Genomic DNA, 22,456 nt, shown 5'->3' on the forward strand with positions numbered 1-22,456 from the left:
TCCCAAATGTAATTAAAGTTATGTCCCTTATTATGCAGAGTGCCGTATAACAGCAAATCATCTGTACTAAAAGTGATGTTATTTTCTTGAAACCGGAAGTCCGGAAAGGGATCAAAGTAACGGGGGGTGACTGACGATTGCTTCAACTACACCTGTCTGCTTCATTGAATGAGGTTTACTAGAAAATTTGTGTCAGTTTTGATCCCAAATATAATTGAAAACACTGCGTAAACGCTTAACTGTATATAAGTCATACATTTGCACAAAACTGCAGTTTAACGGTGAGTACGGGTTAGCGTTATCTCTAACACATACGTTGGGCCGACCGGCTGTATTTTTTTTTTTTTTAATGTTGGCTAGTTAGCTTGCGTTAGCAGCGACATAACTAGCTAGTCTTGCTAACAGCACCGTTTTACACCTAATTTGTTATGTAGCTAACTTGCTATATCACGAATGCAGTTGCTTCCACATTGTGTATGTAACACACTAAGGTGTAACACAAATATTGTGATAGTTAACCTAAAATTAGCTTAAGTAGGTCATGTCGAAACAACCTAAACATGTTTCCATCTTCTCATTAGCTAGCTAACGTTAGCTAGTTAGCTTAGCAGCTAATGGCTAAAAAACTAGCTGCATACGCTAGCTGTAGCCACCTTGCCAGCCCATGTTTTACTGCCTAATGAGCAGTCCTGTAATGCAAATTTGTAAAATATGTATTCTTTTTGCGTCTTCAATAGGAGTGTAAACCATCACTGCCTAGCTAGCGCAATAATTACACATTCTGTTTCCAGTACACAGCAATAATGATTCGTTAAAGTAACGTCACCTAACTGCACGTATGGCTTTTTCACGGCCAAGGATGTAAATGAGTCAATGCAAATTGTTGTAACTTATATTGAGCTGTTGACAACTACCTAATGTGACATGGACAGCTTATCTAGCTAACACACACATTTGGCCAAATAATTGCAGAAATAAAAATCTGGTTGCAGAATAAGCGTGCACACTTGCAAGACACTTCATTTTATATAGATTTTCTTATTAGTACCAGAATACCTTTACCTACTGCAAAAAAACAAACACTAACCAGTCATGTGCCATTCTTCCGTTGTCTCTATCTCCCCTAACTCATTCCACAGGCGACGAGCTGGCGCAGGTCGTGGGTTGCCCGTGGACCATGAGGGACAGTGGTAGCAGCCTAGCACAGAACCGCTGGCAGGGGGAGCTGGGCCTAGCTGTGGGCCAGGAAGACAGTGGTGGAGGTGGTGGTGTAGGGATCTCTGGGGGTCACCTGGGGATGGACCCCACCTCCACCCACCAGATGCCCAGCCCCATGCACCTGAAACTGGACCAGAAAGAAAGGGAGGCCTGGGATGCTGAGTACATGGAAGAGTTGGAGCGGGAGGAGATGGAGGAAGATGAGGAAGAAGATGAGGAAGAAGTGGATTTTGAAGAAGGTGAAGGCTGGGATGAGGAGGAGCAGGAAGATGAAGAGGAGGAAGATGGAGAGGAGGCTGAGGTTGAATGGGAGGTCCCACACATGGTTCCCATCACATCACTACAAGAGCAGAATCATCATCACCAGCTGCAAGCACCACTGGAGGATGATGATGACGACGACAATGACAACAACCAGGCCGAAAATAAAGCCAGGGACTTTCCCAGCAACCCTATCCAGTCCAGGCTCAATGTGCTCCGGCAGCGCAGGCTAAGGCGCTGGCGGAAGCTCCGCTCTCATTCCGGCCTTCGGTCCCGCCTTACTCAGCATTGGAAGACCTGGCGTCAGCGGGCCCTATGGGTCGGCACCCTGGGGCACAGGAGGGCGAGGAAGTGGCCCCAGTACAGTCAGTACGCCAACCGGCACAGGAGGGGAGCAGACCCGGGCCTCAGCCCTCTGTCAGAGGACGAGAGGCTCAGTGGGTCTGAACGAGGTGAGCTCCCTAGATGGGGAAGTTGTTTTTGAGAAACTGAAGGGTTGACAGTTTCTTTGATAAACAACACACTTAGATGTAGCAATACATAAAACATTCCATTTATTTTATACACATTAACGGGTACCATTAACTTAGGAGAGGAAAACAAGTATATTGCTTAAAGCGTCTGACAATGAGTGCCTTGATTTTTACAAATCTTAAACGGTTTAATCTCCACGATAATTGCCGTAATGTTTTAATTATTCCTTAACTCATACTAACCTGGATGTAAGATGACAATCATCATAATGTTAGCAATTCTCTCTGCGTTGTTGGGAAGGGCCCGTATCTAAGCATTTCACTGTTCATCTACACCTGTTTTGACTAAAGTTTTTTGACTAAAGTTGTCATCCCTGCAGACGACCGGTTGAATGGTTACTCAGGAGACTACCCGTCCATCCAGATGGGAGTTCTGGGGGAACCAGAGGCTTCCTACTCTATCGTCCGAGAGAAACCTGTGGAGGTCGCCCTCACTGAAGAACACATGAGCTGCGTGCATGGTAAACTAAAATATATAATTGTTCTTCCGGAAAAGTACCTTTTCTGGTTAAATTGGTTATGTTATGAAATTACTAAGACACTATTACAAACATGTTATGCAGACATTTCTGGGCAATACACTGTACATCAATTCATGTCATATTTTGTTAGAGTTGGAGAAATTAAGCTTGTTGGATGAAATGGCCTGCGGTCCAAACAGTTAAAAGACACACCCTATCCACTCAGCCCTCAAATTAAGTGGACACTTTTGATGACGTCTGACGTGTATACAGTTGCAGGGCGAGAAAGGAAGGAATGATTTTTAAATGGACCACCCTTGGCCGGATATTTGCCATTCGTTCATCCCGCGATCATTGTGTTTTCAGCCACCGGTAGATTGTGAGTGCTTTATATGCGCTACAGTCAATTATGAGTGATTGTCTACTTATATTACATGTATAATTATTCATATACGCCTACTGTATGATAGCTAGCAAATTAATTAGCTAACTAATGTTAGCCTGCCTAGCTGGAACTTATGAAGGACATTTTTTTATTTCAAAAATTTCCAAATGATAACCAAACAAAAACATTTACAAGACATGTTTGTGCCGTCATGTGCATTAGTAGCACAATTTGTAACTTATTTGCATTTGTTTTTACTTACACTTTTATGTTGGCTTCTCCATTGATGTTGTTTTTAAGTTTTCGCTGACTTTTCTTAGCGGATGTACAATCGTCGCGAATTGAATTATGGGGAGTTTCAGGCCAGGAATTAACATAATTGTACACTCGCAAAGCCGACTAAAAATGAGGGCTGAGGGGCTTACGTTGCAAACTTCCCGTACTTGGCTAATCATTTGGACCGCCCTCCAAGATGGCGACGGGGCTTCCTGCAAGGGCACAAGGCGGGGGTAAGTGGACGGGGGTGTGTCTTTTAAGTGTTTGGACCGCAGCCATGGTTTTACATATCGAACCGATGATGAAAATGTAAAAGGAAGTTCCAAGCTTTCTTAGTCGTATGTACAGTATACACCATCCAATGACAAGCTTACTTGAAGGTACCTTCTCCACAATGCAACTACAGTAAGAAATAATAAAAGATAAGAATATGAACATAAAGTAAACGGTTCAGTAGAATAGAATAAACATGTTAGCTGAAGGATAATACACTAAGGCTCAGTTTCTAGTCCAATATTTAAACATGCTTTGGGGAAGGGGGAAATGGGGGGCGAGTGTATTAAGGTAGGGAGAGTCAATGCAGGTGGTCAGTTCACTTCAAGGAAGTGTTGCATCAACTCCGGTGATAGTAGAATCCTCTGTCTGTGATTTTTTTTAAATCCCATCCCATAGTAGAATCTACTGTCTGTGATTCCGTAGTAGAATCCTCTGTGCGATTCACTATTACTCTCCCAACATTCTGTTTTCCCATTCTCTCAGGGATCCTGGACGAGTCTCTCCAGAAGTATGGCAGTCTGATCCCCATCCACGCTGACGACGTGGTGGAGAAACTACAGGACATCTTCAATGACAACTTCTCACAGCCTCACAGGTCCGTCTGACCCATACACATGCAAACACACACAGACATGCAAAGCAATACACGCACACCTGCGCATGGACACGTTCACACACGGTACACACGTACAAACCCCAATGAAACACAATTTCCTGTACTGTGCAGGGACACATACACAGAGAGCGACACCAATCCAAAAAAGAAACGCAATGTAGCCTAATATTTATACTAACTGATGTCTACTTGGGATCGGTAAGGAGCCTTTTAAATGTTGGCCTTAAAAAGCCTGGTTCTCTTGGCCGAGGCCAGGTGGAATGTAAATAAATCTGTCCTTACAGAGAGTACTCACGCATTCCTTCTACGCAGCACTCTTTATTTCAGACATAGAATCTGAATGATTCTAATTCTATGATTTCAGACTCCCAAATATGGTATTTTTACCTCTTCTTATTTGTTAAGCTATTTGAACCAAAGGGAAAGGAAACCACCAACATGTTACCAGCATCACCCAAGTTCTCAGTATGTTGATGCAAGTTGGTCTTTGTGTTATGACAAGGCACAAATCTTATGAACTGAAGATGGTGACTTAAACCATCTGTAATGCAACAGGCATTATAATGCTTTGTAGAGTGTTTAGTACAGGGTCCCACCCACTTGGTCATTGAGCCAGTTCTGTCCGTTCATCATCACCAGGGTTTAGGCACCAAACAGAAAAAAACGGAATGAAACTGAGGGAATAGTTGTAGAAAAACTTCTTGCTACAGTGTGCACTATTGAATATGACCCAGCTGTTACCAAGTGTAAACTTTTAATAAATATATATATACACATACACACAGTAGAAGTCGGAAGTTTACATACACTTAGGTTAGAGTCATTAAAACTCGTTTTTCAACCACTCCACAAATTTCTTGTCCTAACCGACTTGACAAAACTATAGTTTGTTAACATCTACTTTGTGCATGACACAAGTAATTTTTCCAACAATTGTTTACAGACAGATTATTTCACTTATGATTCACTGTATCACAATTCCAGTGGGTCAGAAGTTTACATACACTAAGTTGACTGCCTTTGAACAGCTTGGAAAATTCCAGAAAATTATGTCATGGATTTAGAAGCTTCAGACGGGCTAATTGACATAATTTGAGTCAATTGGAGGTATTTCAAGGCCTACCTTCAAACTCAGTGCTCAGTGCTTGACATCATGGGAAAATCAAAAGAAAATCAGCCAAGACCTCAGAAGAAAAATGGTGGCCCTCCACAAGTCTGGTTCACCCTTGGGAGCAATTTCCAAACGCCTGAAGGTACCACGTTCATCTGTACAAACAATAGTACGCGAGTATAAACACAATGGGACCACGCAGCCGTCATACCGCTCAGGAAGGAGACGCGTTCTATCTCCTAGAAATGAATGTACTTTGGTGCGAATGGTGCAAATCAATCCCAGAACAACAGCAAAGGATCTTGTGAAGATGCTTGAGGAAACAGATACAAAGTATCGATATCCACAGTAAAACGAGTCCTATATCGACATAACCTGAAAGGCAGCTCAGCAAGGAAGAAGCTACTGCTCAAAAACCGCCATTAAAAAAGCCAGACTACGGTTTAAAAATGCACATGGGCACAAAGGTTGTACTTTTTGGAGAAATGTCCTCTGGTCTGATAAAATAAAAATAAACCTGTTTGGCCATAATGAGCATCGTTATGTTTGGAGGAAAAAGGGGGATGCTTGCAAGCCGAAGAACACCATCCCAAAAGTGACGCACGGGGGTGGCAGCATCATGTTGTGGGGGTGCTTTGCTGCAGGAGGGACTGGTGCACTTCACAAAATAAATGGCATCCTGAGGCAGGAAAATTATGTGGATATATTGAAGCAACATATCAAGACATCAGTCAGAAAGGTAAAGCTTGGTCGAAAATGAGTCTTCCAAATGTACAATGACCCCAAGCCTACTTCCAAAGTTGTGGCAAAATGGCTTAAGGACAACAAAGTCAAGGTATTGGAGTGGCCATTGCAAAGCCCTGACCTCAATCTTAGAAATTTGTGGGCAGAACTGAAAATGCTTGGAGGCCTACAAACCTGACTCAGTTACACCAGCTCTGTCAGGAGGAACGGTCCAAAATTCATCCAACCTATTGTGGGAAGCTTGTGGTAGGCTACCCAAAATGTTTGACCCATATTAAACAATTTAAAGGCAATGCTACCAAATACTAATTGAGTGTATGTAAACTTCTGACCCACTGGGAATGTGATGAAAGTAATACAAGCTGAAATAAATCATTCTCTCTACTATTATTCTGAGATGACACATTCTTAAAATAAACTGTTGATCCTAACTGACCTAAGACAGGGAATTTTTACTTGGATTAAATGTCAGGAATTGTGAAAAACGGAGTTTAAATTTATTTGGCAAAGGTGTATGTAAAACTTCCGACTTCAACTGTGTGTGTGTGTGTGTGTGTGTGTGTATATATATATATATATATATACACACTGCTCAAAAAAATAAAGGGAACACTTAAACAACACAATGTAACTCCAAGTCAATCACACTTCTGTGAAATCAAACTGTCCACTTAGGAAGCAACACTGATTGACAATAAATTTCACATGCTGTTGTGCAAATGGAATAGAAAAAAAGGTGGAAATTATAGGCAATTAGCAAGACACCCCCCAAAACAGGAGTGATTCTGCAGGTGGTGACCACAGACCACTTCTCAGTTCCTATGCTTCCTGGCTGATGTTTTGGTCACTTTTGAATGCTGGCGGTGCTCTCACTCTAGGGGTAGCATGAGACGGAGTCTACAACCCACACAAGTGGCTCAGGTAGTGCAGCTCTGTTAAGTTCATGTTTTAAGTATCCCTATATTTCTGTTATTACGGGGCTATCACTCAGTCAAGAGTGCGCATGCGCAGGAGGTCTTGGTCGTTGTTGGACCTAGCCTCGAGTGTGATGGCTACTTGTAGTGTTTTCATATAGTATAGTAAACTTTGTTAAACTGGAACTTTGTCGTTGTGTCATTTCGAGTTAACATTGGTAGCAGAAGATGGCTTCTAACTACATCGTGCCACCTCGCTTCGACGAGAAGAGGTCGTACGAAAGTTGGAAAAATGAACTGGGAATCTGGATACGCGTTACTAATCTGGAGGCGAAAAAGCAAGCACCTGCGGTGGTATTATCGCTGGAGCGCTGGAGGGAAGAGCGAGAGATACAGCACTGGAAATATCCGTTGAGGATTTGAACAAGGATGACGGTATGGGAACTTTGATCACAGCACTGGATTCTGTATTTCTCAAAGAAGAGAAAGACCGTGCCTACGAGGCATATTCAAACTTTGACAGTGTTACGAGCGATATTTCGGTTGCAATGGCAGACTACATCATTGATTTCGAACAGAGGTACAATAGGATGCGCAAGTATGACATGGTTCTCCCAGATGCAGTGCTAGCGTTCAAGTTGCTAGACACTGCTTGTCTAGATGGTAGGGAGAAACAGTTGGCTTTGACTGCTTGTACTGTGCTGACTTTTGCATCTATGAAGTCGGCACTAAAAAGAATATTTGGTGAGAAGACGTCTGTCGCGCCAATAACAGATGGAATGCAAGTGAGTGACGCAGCATATTACACCGAGCAGCACAGAAAAGGCGCCAACAAGTCACGTTCTCAAGACAACCAGAAGAGGGCGCCATTTCCAGGCACAAATCCACTGGACAAATTTGGAAGGAGATCGAAATGATCGAGATCGAAGGAGATCAATTTGTCAATGCACTTACCATTGGGTTAAAGACTGTCCTCATAAAAATGAACAAGTTAAACTAACAGAGGAAAATGTAAACACAGAGATAGAGCAGTGTAACATTACACTGTTTTCAAATGAATCTGCTTTTGATACTGAGATTTTTATAGTTGAATCCTTAGGATCTGCTGTGATTGATACTGCATGTACACGGACAGTGTGTGGTGCAAAATGGCTTGATAGCTATGTCAGTGAACTAAATATGAAAGAAGTACAAAATATGATTGACACACCAAGCAACAGAGCTTTCAAATTTGGAGATGGGAGAATTGTCCATTCTACCAAGAGAGTTAAGATACCAGCAAAAATTGGTCAGACTAAGTGTCAGATTGAAACAGAGGTGGTCCCTACAGATATCCCCTTACTATTAAGCAAAGCTTCCCTCAAGAAGGCAGGGGCTGTGCTAGACATAAAAAATGACCAGGCAGTGATGTTTAAACAACCAGTGACTCTTGAACTTACTACCTCAGGCCACTATTGTGTAAACATTTTAGACAAAGACATCACACAGACTCCATGCAAAAATGAGATTCTGACTGACACAGATTCTGACAGTCACAGAGAACATGAGCACTAAAGAAAAACACAAAGTATTGTTAAAGCTTTACAAACAGTTTGGACATGCTACAGTTAACAGACTTCAGAAGTTACTCAGCAGTTCAGGGAATAATGATGATGAGAAGTACGAAACTGGAAACAAAGTGTATTACAAACGAGTTGACTGTCAAGAGTGGAAAGGACCGGGAGTAGTCATTGGTCAAGATGGTGTGGTGATATTTGTGAGGCACGGAGGCATGATTGTCAGGGTGCATCACTCAAGATTGCGGAAAGTAAATGATCAACAAGATAGAGGGGCTGTTGCTGAGAATCAGTCTCCTAATGAAAATGACAAAAAGGACACAGTAACAGACACAAACCTACCAGATGTCGCATCCAATGATATGGACAACGAAACTGACACAGGAAATGGAGTAGAGACCTTCAAACATGCCACAGGTAATACTGTTGAGCGTTCAAATGAGGAAAACATTCAACAGCCACATGTGTTAAGAGAACATGGTTGTTCCAATCTGAAAACTGGACAAACTGTTAAATACACGGACAGAGAAAGTGGTATTCCACATACAGCAACCGTCATTGGACGAGCAGGAAATGCAAGACACAAGAGCTGGTACAACTTGCAGTACTCTGAACCAGCTACACTTTCTGGTACAACAGGGTCAGCTGACCTGCCACTTGTAGATAATATCAGAATTGAACCAATGGAAAATCGAGAAGAACAGCATGACATTCAAAATGATGATGTACTTGAAACAAAGGATGTGTCATTTGACTCAGCTAAGCTAGATGAGCTCAGTAATTGGAGGAAAAATGGAGTGTTTGAGGAAGTCAAAGACATTGGCCAAAAGTGCGTCTCAACAAGGTGGGTGTGTACCCTTAAAGAATCCTTAACTGGAATAGTGCCCAAAGCACGTCTAGTGGCTAGAGGTTTTGAGGAGCTGGCTGCTAAACAACTCCCAAAAGACTCACCGACATGCACCTCAGAGTCACTCAGATTGCTGATGTCAGTGATCTGCCAGAAAAAATGGAAACTTAATTCCATAGACATCAAATCTGGATTTTTGCAGGGAACAGAGCTGTCAAGGGACATTCACATCCGACCTCCGCCTGAAGCTAAAAGCGAAGGAACACTGTGGAAACTAAAGAAGTGTGTGTATGGACTGGCAGATGGATCACTCTACTGGTACAACAAAGTCAAGGCAACAATGCTGAATACAGGTGGAAAAATGTCACAAGTGGATCCTGCAGTCTTCTATTGGCTTGATCAAGACTGCAATTTGACTGGAGTACTTGCCTGTCATGTTGATGACTTTATCTGGGGTGGCTCACAGACCTTTGCTTCAACTGTGATTCCACACCTCAAAGCTGTTTTCTAGGTTGGCCGTGAGGAGCATGATCATTTTTGTTATGTTGGCATAGAGTTTATTACAGTTGATAAAAAAATACTGATGCAACAGGAGAGCTATATCAAGAATCTTCAACCTATCCACATGGATTCTTCAAGAGCCGTACAAAGGAATTCCCCACTGTGGAATTGAAGCTGGTCAATTGAGGTCAAAGAGGACAAATTTTATGGGCTGCGAGACCGAGTAGACCTGGTTTGATGGTTGCAACTTGGCATCTAACACTAAACACGGCACTGTACAAACCATTCATGAGGCAAACAAAGTTGTTCGTAAACTGAAATCACAAAAAGTGACTTTAAAGTTTCAGCATGTTGGAAAAGATGACTCTTTGAAACTAGTTGTCTTCAGTGATGCTTCGCTAGGTTAACACTGGTGGGACAAGACGGCACTTTCTACCTGTAGTTTGTGTCACTGTCAACTACTCATTAGTTGATGCTGTGAAGTCAACCAAATCTGTCAGAGAAAAGACTTTGAGATTAGCAGCATCAAGGAACTTATTCAAGCACAGAGAATCCAGAGGATTCTGTGGTCAACCACAAAGGAAAAGCTTGCTGACTGTCTGACTAAAAAAGGAGCATCCGGTCTTGTGCTCCTACAGGCTCTTGCTCCTACAGGCTCTCAGTAATGGAATGTGGCAGCTTGAGTAATACAAATAAAAACTGTCACACAACCCATTTGTAATGGGGGATCTTGAATAATACTTGGACATTTAATTATGTTGTTGATGTTTTATTTGTCTTTAAAGAAAAGGGGGAGATTGTTAAGTTCATGTTTTAAGTATCCCTATATTTCTGTTATTACGGGGCTATCACTCAGTCAAGAGTGCGCATGCGCAGGAGGTCTTGGTCGTTGTTGGACCTAGCCTCGAGTGTGATGGCTACTTGTAGTGTGTTCATATAGTATAGTAAACTTTGTTAAACTGGAACTTTGTCGTTGTGTCATTTCGAGTTAACAGCTCATCCAGGATGGCACATCAATGCGAACTGTGGCAAAAAGGTTTGCTGTGTCTGTCAGCGTAGTGTCCAGAGCATGCAGGCGCTACCAGGAGACAGGCCAGTACATCAGGAGACGTGGAGGAGGCCGTAGGAGGGCAACAACCCAGCAGCAGGACCGCTACCTCTGCCTTAGTGCAAGGAGGTGCACTGCCAGAGCCCTGCAAAATGACCTCCAGCAGGCCACAAATGTGCATGTGTCTCCTCAAACGGTCAGAAACAGACTCCATGAGGGTGGTATGAGGGCCCGACGTCCACAGGTGGGGGTTGTGCTTACAGCCCAACACCGTGCAGGACGTTTGGCATTTGCCAGAGAACACAAAGATTGGCAAATTCGCCACTGGCGCCCTATGCTCTTCACAGATGAAAGCAGGTTCACACTGAGCACATGTGACAGACGTGACAGAGTCTGTAGACGCCGTGGAGAACGTTCTGCTGCCTGCAACATCCTCCAGCATGACCGGTTTGGCGATGGGTCAGTCATGGTGTGGGGTGGCATTTCTTTGTGGGGCCGCACAGCCCTCCATGTGCTCGCCAGAGGTAGCCTGACTGCCATTAGGTACCGAGATGAGATTCTCAGACCCCTTGTGAGACCATATGCTGACACATGCACATTTGTGGCCTGCTGGAGGTCATTTTGCAGGGCTCTGGCAGTGCACCTCCTTGCACTAAGGCAGAGGTAGCGGTCCTGCTGCTGGGTTGTTGCCCTCCTACGGCCTCCTCCACGTCTCCTGATGTACTGGCCTGTCTCCTGGTAGCGCCTGCATGCTCTGGACACTACGCTGACAGACACAGCAAACCTTTTTGCCACAGTTCGCATTGATGTGCCATCCTGGGTGAGCTGCACTACCTGAGCCACTTGTGTGGGTTGTAGACTCTGTCTCATGCTACCCCTAGAGTGAGAGCACCGCCAGCATTCAAAAGTGACCAAAACATCAGCCAGGAAGCATAGGAACTGAGAAGTGGTCTGTGGTCACCACCTGCAGAATCACTCCTGTTTTGGGGGGTGTCTTGCTAATTGCCTATAATTTCCACCTTTTTTTCTATTCCATTTGCACAACAGCATGTGAAATTTATTGTCAATCAGTGTTGCTTCCTAAGTGGACAGTTTGATTTCACAGAAGTGTGATTGACTTGGAGTTACATTGTGTTGTTTAAGTGTTCCCTTTATTTTTTTGAGCAGTGTATATATATATATATATATATATATATGGTTCAAGTTATCCTTCACTGATACAGTTCCATGTCATATTTCCCAAAAATACAAGGTGGCGGCCAGTATAATACAGAAAAGGTTTTGAACGTTTTATATTCCTCGTCTGATGTTTCCATGTCCAACAGGAAAGCGGTGGTGCAACACCTAATCCAGTCCTACCAGAGGTCGTCCGGCACGGCCATGGTGCGAGGGTTCCGCGTCAACTACAAGCGTCATGTCCTCACCATGGATGATCTCAGCACGCTGTACGGACAGAATTGGCTCAATGACCAGGTGGGTGGGACCCTGTACTAAACACTCTATAAAGCATTATATGGCCTGTTGCATGCTTATAACAAGTAACAAAACAACTGTATGCCCTAAGGTGGGACCCCCGACCAAATACAACAGACTGGATTATAACTTAATATCTGCACCTGAATTTTTTGCATACATTTTGCATACATTGCAATGACATCTTTGCATGACTTATGCAAAATGTGTACTTGTTTGCATGTCAAGTTAGGATTGTGCCTTGTTTGCAAAGAGCTGTTATTCTTCAAGGTCCAGTGCAACCATTTTTATCTCAATATCAAATCATTTCTTGGTAACAATTTAAGTACCTCAAATTGTATTTATCACATGCACCGAATACAACAGGTGTAGACCTTACAGTGAAATGCTTACTTACAAGCCCTTAACCAACCATGCAGTTTTAAGAAAAATAAGTTAAGTAAAAAAAGAATTGAGTAAAAAATAAAAGTAACACATAATTAAAGAGCAGCAGTAAAATAACAAAAGCGAGGCTAAATACGGGGTACCGGTACAGAGTCAATGTGCGGGGGCAAAGGTTAGTTGAGGTAATTGAGGTAATGTGCATGTAGGTAGAGTTAGTGACTATGCATAGATTAATAGAGTGTAGCAGCAAATGTAGGGGGGGGCAGGCAATGCAAATAGTCTGGGTAGCCATTTCATTAGCTGTTCAGGAGTCTTATCTCTTTGGGGTAGAAGCCTTTTGGACCAAGACTTGGGGCTCTGGTACCACTTGCCTTGCGGGAGCAGAGAGAACAGTCTATGAATCAAATGTTATTTGTCACATACACATGGTTAGCAGATGTTAATGCGAGTGTAGCGAAATGCTTGTGCTTCTATTTCCGACCATGCAGTAATATCTAACAAGTAATCTAACAATTTCACAACATCTACCTTATACACACAAGTGTAAAGGAATGAATAAGAATATGTACATAAAATATATATGGATGAGCGATGGCCTACTGCTTCTTGCCTATGCTGTTCGATGGTATAGAGTACAGTATATACATGTGTATATACACACACATACATTTTCCGCCAAGATAGAACTGCCAAAGGGGGCGGTGATAGCCTGCAGAGTTCTGTCAATTCGAGCTTCTACTTCTAAAAATTCACCTTTCCAGAAAAAATTCTCGCTGTTACCACTTGCTATAGACCACCCTCTGCCCCCAGCTGTGCCCTGGACATCAAATGTGATTTGATTGCCCCCCATCTATCTTCTGAACTTGTGCTGCTAGGTGACCTAAACTGGGACATGCTTAACACCCCGGCCATCCTACAATCTAAGATTGATGCCCTCAATCTCACACAAATTATCAATGAACCTACCAGGTACAACCCCAAATCCGTAAACACGGGCACCCTCATAGATATCATCCTAACTAACGCGCCCTCCAAATACACCTCTGCTGTTTTCAACCAAGATCTCAGCGATCACAGCCTCATTGCCTGCATCCGTAATGGGTCTATGGTCAAACAACCACCCGTCATCACTGTCAAACGCTCCCTAAAACACTTCAGCGAACAGGCCTTTCTAATCGACCTGGCCGGGGTATCCTGGAATGACATTGACCTCATCCCGTCAGTAGAGGATGCCTGGTAATTCTTTAAAAGTGCTTTCCTCACCATCTTAAATAAGCACGCCCCCTTCAAAACATTTTGAACTAGGAATAGATATAGCTCTTGGTTCACTCCAGACCTGTCTGCCCTTGACCAGCACAAAAACATCCTGTGGCGTTCTGCATTAACATCGAATAGCCCCCGTGATATGCACCTTTTCAGGGAAATTAGGAACCAATATATACAGCTAGCTTTTTCAAACAGAAATTTGCATCCTGTAGTACAAACTCAAAAAAGTTTTGAGACACTGTAAAGTCCATGGACAATAAGAGCACTTCCTCCCAGCTGGCCAGGAAGGCTAGGAAACACTGTCACTACCGATAAATCAATAAAAAAATTCAATAAGCATTTTTCTACGGCTGGCCATGCCTTCCACCTAGCTACCCCTACCCCGGTCAACAGCCCTAACCTCCCCACAGCAACTCGCCCAAACCTCCCCCACTTCTCCTTCACCCAAATCCAGATATCTGATGTTCTGAAAGAGCGGCAAAATCTGGACCCCTACAAATCAGCCAGGCTAGACAATCTGGAACCCTCTCTTTCTAAAATTATCTGACAATTATTGCAACCCCTATTACTAGCCTGTTCAACCTCTCTTTCGTATCGTCTGAGATTCCCATAGATTGGAAAGCTGCCGCGGTCATCCCCCTCTTCAAAGGGGTAGACACTCTAGACCCAAACTGCTACAGACCTATATCTATTCTACCCTGCCTTTCTAAGGTCTTTGAAAGCCAAATTAACAGATTACCGACCATTTTGAATCTCACCGTACCTTCTCCGCTATGCAATCTGGTTTCCGAGCTGGTCATGGATGCACCTCAGCCACGCTCAAGGTTTTAAACGATATCATAACCGCCATCGATAAGAGACATTACTGTGCAGCCGTATTCATCGACTTGGCTAAGGCTTTCGACTCTGTCAATCACAACATTCTTATTGGCAGACTCAACAGCCTTGGTTTCTCTAATGATTGCCTCGCTTGGTTCACCAACTACTTCTCCGATAGAGTTCAGTATGTCAAATCGGAGGGCCTGTTGTCCGCACCTCTGGCAGTCTCTATGGGGGTGCCACCAGGTTCAATTCTCGGGCCGACTCTCTTCTCTGTATACATCAATGATGTCGCTCTTGCTGCTGGTGATTCTCTGATCCACCTCTACGCAGACGACACCATTCTGTATACCTCTGGCCCTTCGTTGGACACTGTTGATTAACCCCCAGATGCGCTTCAATGCAAGTAAAACTAAATGCATGCTCTTCAACCGATCGCTGCCCGCACCTGCCTGCCCGTCCAGCATCACTACTCTGGACGGTTCTGACTTAGGTATTTGTAGTTGTCCACATATTCTATGTGTCTGGTTAGACTGTAAACTCTCCATCCAGACTCACATTAAACATATCCAATTCCAAATTAAATCTAGAATTGGCTTTCTATTTTGCAACACAGCCTCCTTCACTCATGCTGTCAAACATACCCTCGTAAAAAGGACTATCCTACCGATCCCTAACTTCGGCCATGTCATTTACAAAATAGCCTCCAACATTCTACTCAGACTACATGCAGTATGCAATCAGAGTGCCATCCGTTTTGTCACCAAAGCCCCATATACTACCCACCACTGTGACCTGTATGCTCTCGTTGGCTGGCCCTCGCTACATATTCATCGCCAAACCAACTGGCTCAAGGTTATCTGTAAGCCTTTGCTAGGTAAAGCCCCGCCTTCTCAGCACACTGGTCACCATAGCAACACCCACCCATAGCAGGCGCTCCAGCAGGTATATTTCACCGGTCATCCCCAAATCCAACACCTCATTTGGCTGCCTTTCCTTACAGTCCTCTGCTGCCAATGACTGGAACGAATTGCAAAAATCGCTGAAGCTGGAGAGTTATATCTCTCTCACTAGCTTTAAGCATCAGCTGTCAGCTGCTTACCGATCACTGTACCTTTTCACAGCCAGTCTGTAAATAGCCCACCCAACTACCTCATCCCCATATTGTTATTTATCTTTTTGCTCTTTTGCACCCCAGTATCTCTACTTGCACATCATCATCTGCAGATCTATCACTTCAGTGTTAATGCTAAATTGTAATTATTTTGCCTCTATGGCCTATTTATTGCTTTACCTCTCTTATCCTACCTCATTTGCACATGCTGTATATAGATTTTTCTACTGTATTATTGATTGTATGTTTGTTTATTCCATCTGTAACTCTGTGTTGTATGTGTCGAACTGCTTTGCTTTATCTTGGCCAGGTCGCAGTTGCAAATGAAAACTTGTTCTCAACTAGCCTACCTGGTTAAATAAAGAAGAAAAAAATGGATGAGTAATGTAGGGTATGTAAAGATTATATAACGTGGCATTGTTTAAAAGTGGCTAGTGATACATTTATTACATCCAATTTTTAATATTTAAAGTGGCTAGAGATGAGTCAGTATGTTGGCAGCAGCAGCCACTCAATGTTAGTGATGGCTGTTTATCAGTCTGATGGCCTTGAGATGGAAGCTGTTTTTCAGTCTCTCGGTCCCAGCTTTGATGCACCTGTACTAGAGGTTGACCGATTATGATTTTTCAACGCCGATACCGATTTATTGGAGGACCAGAAAAGCCGATACCGATTAATCGGTCGATTTAAAAAAAAAAAAATATATATATATATATATATATTTTATTATTTTTTTTTTTATTATTATTATTTTTTTAAATAAATATAAATGTATTTGTAATAATGACAATTACAAGATTACTGAATGAACACTTATTTTAACTTAATATAATACATCAATAAAATCTATTTAGCCTCAAATAAAATGAAACATGTTCAATTTGGTTTAAATAATGCAAAAACAAAGTGTTGGAGAAGAAAGTAAAAGTGCAATATGTGCCATGTAAGAAAGCGAAGGTTTAAGTTCCTTGCTCAGAACATGAGAACATATGAAAGCTGGTGGTTCTTTTTAACAGGAGTCTTCAATATTCTCAGGTAAGAAGTTTTAGGTTGTAGTTATTTATAGGATTTGTATTTCATATACCTTTGACTATTGGGTGTTCTTATAGGCACTTTAGTATTGCCAGTGTAACAATATAGCTTCCGTCCCTCTCCTCGCTCGAACCAGGAACACATCGACAACAGCCACCCTCGTAGCAGCGTTACCCATGCAGAGCAAGGGGAACAACTACTCCCAAGTCTCAGAGCGAGTGACGTTTGAAACACTATTAGCGTGCACCATGCTAACTAGCTAGCCATTTCACATCAGTTACACCAGCCTAATCTTGGGAGTTGATAGGCTTGAAGTATAAACAGCGCAATGCTTGAAGCATTGTGAAGAGCTGTTGAATGAATGCTTAAGAGCCTGCTGGCGCCTACCATCGCTCAGTCAGACTGCTCTGTCAAATCATAGACTTAATTATAACATAACACACAAATACGAGCCTTTGGTCATTAAAATGGTAGAATCCGGAAACTATCATTTCGAAAACAAAACAGTTTGTTCTTTCAGTGAAATACGGAACCGTTACGTATTTTATCTAACGGATGGCATCCCCAAGTCTAAATATTGCTGTTACATTGTACAACCTTGAATGCTATGTCATAATTATGTACAATTCTGGCAAATTAATTACGGCCTTTGTTAGGAATAAATGGACTTCACACAGTTCGCAATGAGCCAGGCGGCCCAAACTGCTGCATATACCCTGACTGCTTGCACGGAACGCCAGAGAAGTGACAATTTCCCTAGTTATAAGAACTTCATGTTAGCAGGCAATATTAACTAAATATGCAGGTTTAAAAATATATACTTGTGTATTAATTTTAAAGAAAGACATTGATGTTTATGGTTAGGTACATTGGTGCAAAGACAGCGCTTCTTTCGCAAATGCGCTTGTTAAATCATCACCCGTTTGTCGAAGTAGGCTGTGATTCAATGAGAAATTAACAGGCACCACATCGATTTTATGCAACGCAGGACACGCTAGATAAACTAGTAATATCATCAACCATGTGTAGTTAACTAGTGATTATGATTGATTGTTTTTTATAAGATAAATTTAATGCTAGCTAGCAACTTACCTTGGCTTCTTGCTGCTCCTCGTGGAGTGCAATGTAAGGCAGGTGGTTAGTGTTCGACTAGTAACCGGAAGGTTGCAAAAACGAATCCCCGAGCTGACAAGGTAAAAATCTGTCGTTCTGCCCCTGAACAAGGCAGTTAACCCACCGTTCCTAGGCCGTCATTGAAAATAAGAATGTGTTCTTAACTGACTTGCCCAGTTAAATAAAGGTGTAAAAAATAAATAAAACGGCAAATCAGTGTCCAAAAATACTGATTACCGATTGTTATGAAAACTTGAAATCGGCGCTAATTAATCGGCCGTTCCGTTTAATCGGTCGACCTCTACTGAGAACGCACCCTTGTGGGGCCCCAGTGTTGAGGATCAGTGGGGTGGAGATGTTGTTTCCTACCCTCACCACCTGGGGGCGTCCCGTCAGGAAGTCCAGGGTCCTTAGCTTAGTGATGAGCTTTGAGGGCATTATGGTGTTGAACGCTGGGCTGTAGTCAATGAATAGCATTCTCACATAGGTGTTCCTTTTATCCAGGTGGGAAAGGGCAGTGTGGAGTGTAATAGAGAGAGCATCATCTGTTGGGGCGATATGCAAATTAGAGTGGGTATAGGGTTTCTGGGATGATGGTGTTGATGTGAGCCATGACCAGCCTTTCAAAGCACTTCATGGCTACAGATGTGAGTGCTACGGGTCGCTAGTCATTTAGGCAGGTTACCTTTGTGTTCTTGGGCACAGAAACTATGGTGGTCTGCTTGAAACATGTTGGTATTACAGACTCTGTCAGAGACAGGTTGAAAATGTCAGTGAAAACACTTGCCAGTTGGCCAGCGCATGCTTGGAGTACACTTCCTGGTAATCCATCTGGCCTTGTGAATGTTGAACTGTTTAAAGGTCTTACTCACATCGGCTACGGAGAGTGTTATCACACAGTCATCCGGAAAAGCTGATGTTCTCATGCATGTTTCAGTGTTGCTTGCCTCAAAGCGAGCATAGAAGTAATTTAGTTTGTCTGGTAGGCTCGTGTCACTGGGCAGCTCGCGGCTGTGCTTCCCTTTTGTAGTCTGTAATAGTTTGCAAGCCCTGCCACATCTGATGAGCGTTGGAGCCGGTGTAATGCGATTTAATCTTAGTCCTGTATTGCCTGTTAGATGGTGTAGCTTCCGAGTTAGAGTCCCGCTCCTTGAAAGTGGCAGCTCTACCCTTTTGCTCCATGCGGTTGTTGCCTGTAATCCATGGCTTCTTGTTGGTATATGTATTTACTGGTTAGGTTTCCATCCAATTGGCGTCAGATTTTTATGCAGATTTCAGTATTCGCATTAAGAAAATATGCACATTTTCTTACCAGTAGTGTGTTTCCACCAAATGGACTTGTTGAAAATGTACTTTTTATTTAAAAAAGAAAATGCAGAATAAAAATCTAAAGTTGAATGTGTTTCCATTGTATTTTCAACTCTTCCTTTGGCTATTTAACACAAATTGCCTATTTTGGTCATGGCACATGCACTCTATAACTAACAGCTCAAAATGCTGTATGGGTAGACTTGTCTTCCCAAACTCGGTCCCAGGGACCCTCCTGGGTACAAATTTTTGTTTTTGCCCAAGCACAACACACATGACCAACTCATCAAGCTTTTATTTTAATCAGCTGTGTAGTGCTAGGTCAAATCCAAAACGTGCACCCAGGGGGGGCCTCAGGACCGAGTTTGGGAAAGCCCTGGTCTACACGATGAGGTTATTATGGATAAGAGCAAGAATATTTTTTGGGCAAATGGCAGCCAAGCATTGATCTTTTTATTGTTTTTAAAAGAGCGTCATGCTCATCACCGCTGACTATCACCACCCTGTGAAGTTCTTAATTTATTTAATCTGTTCTTAACAAAATGCATGGTTTTTGTAGTCGTAGTGCGAGGAAGGGCAGTACTATTCGGAATCCTTGGGACATCCTGACTCTAAACCCTAACCTTCATCTCCACCTTAACCCTTACCTTAAAGGGATAGTTCAGGATTTTGGTAATGAGGCCCTTTTTCTACTTCCCCAGAGTCGGGTGAACTCGTGGATACCATTTTTGTAATTACGCTAACTATCTCAATTGTTAAATAATGTTAGCGCAATGACTGGAGGTCTATGGTATCTGCATGCTAGCAGATAACCTAGACTACAAGTCATTGCGCTAACGCTAGTTATCATTGGTTCATGAAACTACCTTTCACTTCCTTCATGCTGGACACCAAGACATACAAATTGTATCCAAGAGTTCATCTGACTTTGGGGAAGTAGATAAAGAGCTTCATTGCCCAAATCCAGAAGTGTCCCTATTACATTTTTTTTAATTTCAACTTCAATGGGATAGGGATGTCCCAACGATCCCAGATAACATGGACAGTGGGAGGACCACACACACCATAAATATCATTGTGTAACTCCCAGTTTACTTCTATATGATGGTTATTATAATCTATATTTGCCCATGAAGGCATTAACACCACCATTTCTCGCATAGTTAATTTTACCGTCACAAAAAGATCCCACCATGTCGAACTAACAAATTATGTCTGCGTTTATAAAATTGTACCGAAACTACCTGTTTCCATCACAGCTGTTGTGATTTTTTTTTTAAATACCGTATAACTTTACTTGCATAAAAACTGTGGATGAAAACATGGTTACTGTGATCGTGTTTTGATTAAAATAGTCAAAAAGAAACAAATAGCAATTTCTCAAGCAAGAGTTTTGCTACGACTGTCTGGGAGTGTTCTGAGTGGGGAGGGGAAAACTAGCTGTTGGCAGAGAGGTTTGGAACTCTCATATTGATCTATTAATGCATTTACTGCCTGGTGATGTCCCCAGGTAGGACAAAACTCCATCCCACAGAAACTGACAATTCTTTTTTTTTCTTTTTTTTTTTTTACTGCTTTTACACTAAAGGGGTAACATTTTCACAGTATTATTCCATACTGTAAGTGTGTGTGTAGATAGAGTACAGGAACATCATGTTTGACAGCACTGGGCCTTTAAACAGTTTAAAAGAAAGGCATTGTACATTGTGGTGATAAAATGTTTCTTCAGGTCATGAACATGTATGGTGACCTTGTGATGGACTCGGTGCCCGAGAAGGTAGGAAAACATTTACAACATACTTCCACAAAATCCATAATGTTTTCCCCCCCACAGAAAAACCATATACAGTGCCTTCAGTAAGTATTCATACCCCCTGACTTATTCCACATTTTGTTGTCACAGCCCGAATTCAAAATTGTTTAACTAGATTTTTTTTTACCCATCTACGCACAATACCGCATAATGACAGTAAAAACATGTTTTTTGATAGTTCTATATACTTAATTTTCAATAAATTACTACATTTGCATAAGTATTAACTTTGTAGAAGCACCTTTGGCGGCGTTGCAGCTTTGCACATCTGGATTTGGGGATTTTCTCCCTTTCTTCCTTGCAGATTTTCTCAAGCTTTACGTTAGATGGGGAGCGGCGGTGAACAGCAATATTCAAGTCTCCACAGATTTTCAACGTGATTCAAGTCTGGGTTTTGGCTGGGCCATTCAAGGACTTTCACATTTCTTGTTCTGAAGCCATTCTAGCGTTGCTTTGGGTCAATGTCCTGTTGGAATGTAAATCTTCACCCCAGTTTGTCATTTGCACTCTGAAGCAGGTTCTCATCAAGGATTTGCCTGTATTTGACTCCATTCATTTTTCCTTCCATCCTTACCAGTCTCCCAGTCCCTGCCGCTCAAAAGCTTCCCCATAGCATGATGCTGCCACCAATGTTCCCTCAATTTTCTTCCAGCACTGAGCAAATTTCAAGTCTGCTGAGCGCAAACCTCTGTGGAACTTCCAGCGCGTGTTTACTGTGAACACAGTCTTTACCCGCTTTAAGTTAGTTTCAGACAGCCAAAGTAGCCTACTTGACTACTATTTGATCATAATGTAGGCCTACCAGAGTGGCCTACCATGAAAAACAATTGAGAAAATGCATCCCATAAAAATGTAACATGGAAATAGGTGGTCTATCATTCCGCCTACAGTAGCAGCCAATGTGTGGTGTTCAATGTAGACCTACATTCCATGAGACTTTTGAAAAAGTCATGCAGTGCTTGACATTAACCTGCTCATCCACTTGTCCTTCAGACAAGGTGACTGAAAATGGTGTTTGATGCAAGAAACCACTTTACAAAATAAAATACATTATAATTCCCATACCGTTATTACAGGGAATCAGGCAAATTATGCTACCCTCTGCCTATTGGCTACTTAGCTTATTCAAGCCTGTCTCAAAATACAACACTGCCCCTTTAAGACAAAAAAAGCTCTTTATCTGACTAGCTTTTCAAAGATGTCTAGAAATGTTGCTTACTACAAATGGTCTATGACTGGGCTAATAACTCACTAACTAGCAAAGGATATGAATTGTGCACACGGGGCTAAATGCAGCTTTCGCTTTGATCTCAAAACAAGCGCGTCTACTCACCACCGCTCATGCTGTAAACACAGTCCAGTTCAAATAAATGACACAGATCTATAT

General features: G+C 42.4%; 1 protein-coding gene across 2 annotated transcripts in view; it reads left to right on the top strand.

The window, feature by feature from the left end:
• The first annotated feature begins 85 nt into the window (after window positions 1–85).
• senp3b (SUMO specific peptidase 3b) overlaps window positions 86–22,456 on the top strand; it is a 28,371-nt gene continuing 6,000 nt past the window's right edge. For both annotated transcript variants that reach the window (XR_008756410.1, XM_055901069.1), the window contains exons 1-6: window positions 86–281; window positions 1,140–1,931; window positions 2,333–2,473; window positions 3,894–4,005; window positions 12,073–12,220; window positions 20,986–21,033. Coding sequence is in view for 1 of the 2 variants with exons in the window: in XM_055901069.1 (XP_055757044.1) it covers window positions 1,178–1,931; window positions 2,333–2,473; window positions 3,894–4,005; window positions 12,073–12,220; window positions 20,986–21,033 (1,203 nt within the window). In the remaining variant the exon portion in view is untranslated. The remainder of the gene's footprint in view (window positions 282–1,139; window positions 1,932–2,332; window positions 2,474–3,893; window positions 4,006–12,072; window positions 12,221–20,985; window positions 21,034–22,456) is intronic.

The sequence above is a fragment of the Salvelinus fontinalis genome, chromosome 36 (assembly GCF_029448725.1).
Source record: "Salvelinus fontinalis isolate EN_2023a chromosome 36, ASM2944872v1, whole genome shotgun sequence".
NCBI classification, from domain to species: domain Eukaryota; kingdom Metazoa; phylum Chordata; class Actinopteri; order Salmoniformes; family Salmonidae; genus Salvelinus; species Salvelinus fontinalis.